The 1,730-nt window shown below is 39.1% G+C and overlaps 1 protein-coding gene across 1 annotated transcript in view; it reads right to left on the bottom strand.

The window, feature by feature from the left end:
• The window catches only part of ADK (adenosine kinase), a 533,068-nt gene that overhangs the window by 233,225 nt on the left and 298,113 nt on the right, over positions 1-1,730 (bottom strand). Inside the window, exon 7 of the mRNA XM_004701182.3 lies at positions 44-214. Coding sequence (XP_004701239.1) covers positions 44-214 — 171 coding nt within the window. The remainder of the gene's footprint in view (positions 1-43; positions 215-1,730) is intronic.

The following is a 1,730-nucleotide window of genomic DNA, read 5'->3' as shown; positions in this document are numbered from 1 at the left end:
AAACAAAACACTCAGGTTTGTTTTTGTTTTTAATGTAACTCACCGTCTCATTTCCAAAAAGTATGTCAACATAAGGCATCACTTTCATCAATGGTTCCTTGTAGAATTGGCTAATAAATGGTGCAGACAGATTCAGAGTGAAAATTCTGTTGTTCTCCGAAGCATGACGAGCCACTTTTAAGATTGATTCTGGCGAAACTGTAAGGAAAAATCCCTGTAAATGGCGAAAATGGGAAAATTAGACATTTCATCTCCACAGAATCACATTCACTAAGAATAAAAGAAACCTACACAAAATGCATGAGCCTATTCAAAAGTTACAGAATTTTTGACGATTATGAGAATTTGTAAATAACTAGAAAAAATAGATAATATAAGATATTTTAATGAAAATTTCATGTAAACTTGTATTTTAAAATGTTACTTAGACACATTGCTAACTTTAACATAAGACTTTGATAAATGTGTTTTGGCTTTCCAAGTGAAAGAAAGTATAAGCAAAGACATGGATGCTTGTATAGGAAATTGGTTTGGATGATACAAAAATGAGTGAAGGAGTTCACAATGGAAATAATAAAATATAAAATCAGAAAGACCAGCTGTATTAAAATCAGAAAGGGCCTTTAATTGCAAGGTAGGAGTTGATTTGGTAGGCAAGGTGGGATGGGTAGCAGCAGGGAGAGATGATCCACAATGAAGTTTTCTGTCAGGGAAAGGAATAACAAGCTTATAGTAAAAATTAAAGTAAAATTAATCTGGACTGAAATAATTCAGCAATCATTAATAAAAGCCTGCACTGTGGCGTGTAAAGGAAACTATACTGGGAGTATTACACGTAGACCTTGGCATTTGCTTAAGATGTAGGAGGTACTGAAGGGTCAAAAGTGATTGAAAATTTGAGTCTGCCTCTACCATTAATAAAAACTTAAAAATCCAGAATAAGAGCTGGCTGGGATATTAGAGAAAATGTTCAGCAATGATCGTAATATATGTGAGGTGCTGAGTGACCTGTACTAACTATCAGGAAGTATAGCTCAGGAGAAAGGCCATGGGAGAAGTTTATGGGGGAAGAAAAGAGGGAGCAGCTGTCAAAGAGGAGAAGCTAGAAAAGACAGAGGGAAAGGGCTGAAGGGAATACTTGTGCTGGAGAAGAATAGTGACAGCACCATGGACCGACAAAAGGACAAACAAATCTGTCCTGGAAGAAGTACAACCAAAGTGCTCCTTAGTGGCAAGGATGGTGGGACTTCATCTCACACTCTGGACATGTTAGCAGGGGAGACTAGTACCTGGAGAAGGAGAGTGTGCTTGGCAGATGTAGAGGGGCAGTGAAAAGAGGAAGGGCCTCAACAGGGTGGATACACAAAGTGGCTGCTACAATAGGAACAACTGTGAAGATTGCACAGGACTGGACAGTATTTTGCTTTGCTGTTGCTATGGGTCGAAACCCACTCAATGGCACCTAACAATGGTAGGGTGGGGGGAGAGTTACATTTTAGGATAAGGGAGGTTTGACAGTTTTACCTTTCAAAGAAATGGATCTAGTGGAGAAAAAGAATAATAAAGTAGGAAGGGGGGGATAACTAAAGAATTAGAGGAAACAAACCAGGAGATTAAAAAACCAGCAAAAGGGGTAAAGGGAAGAGGTGTTAACAAACCCAGGGACAAGGGAACAACAAGCGATCCAAATTGGTGGGGAGGTGGGTGTGGGAGACCTGGTAGGGCAGGAT

Source organism: Echinops telfairi, unplaced genomic scaffold (assembly GCF_000313985.2).
Source record: "Echinops telfairi isolate 266 unplaced genomic scaffold, ASM31398v2 ScPeMD7_70;HRSCAF=299, whole genome shotgun sequence".
NCBI classification, from domain to species: Eukaryota; Metazoa; Chordata; class Mammalia; order Afrosoricida; family Tenrecidae; genus Echinops; species Echinops telfairi.
Note: the sequence above shows the minus strand (reverse complement) of the source record. Positions and strands in the feature narration are given on the sequence as shown.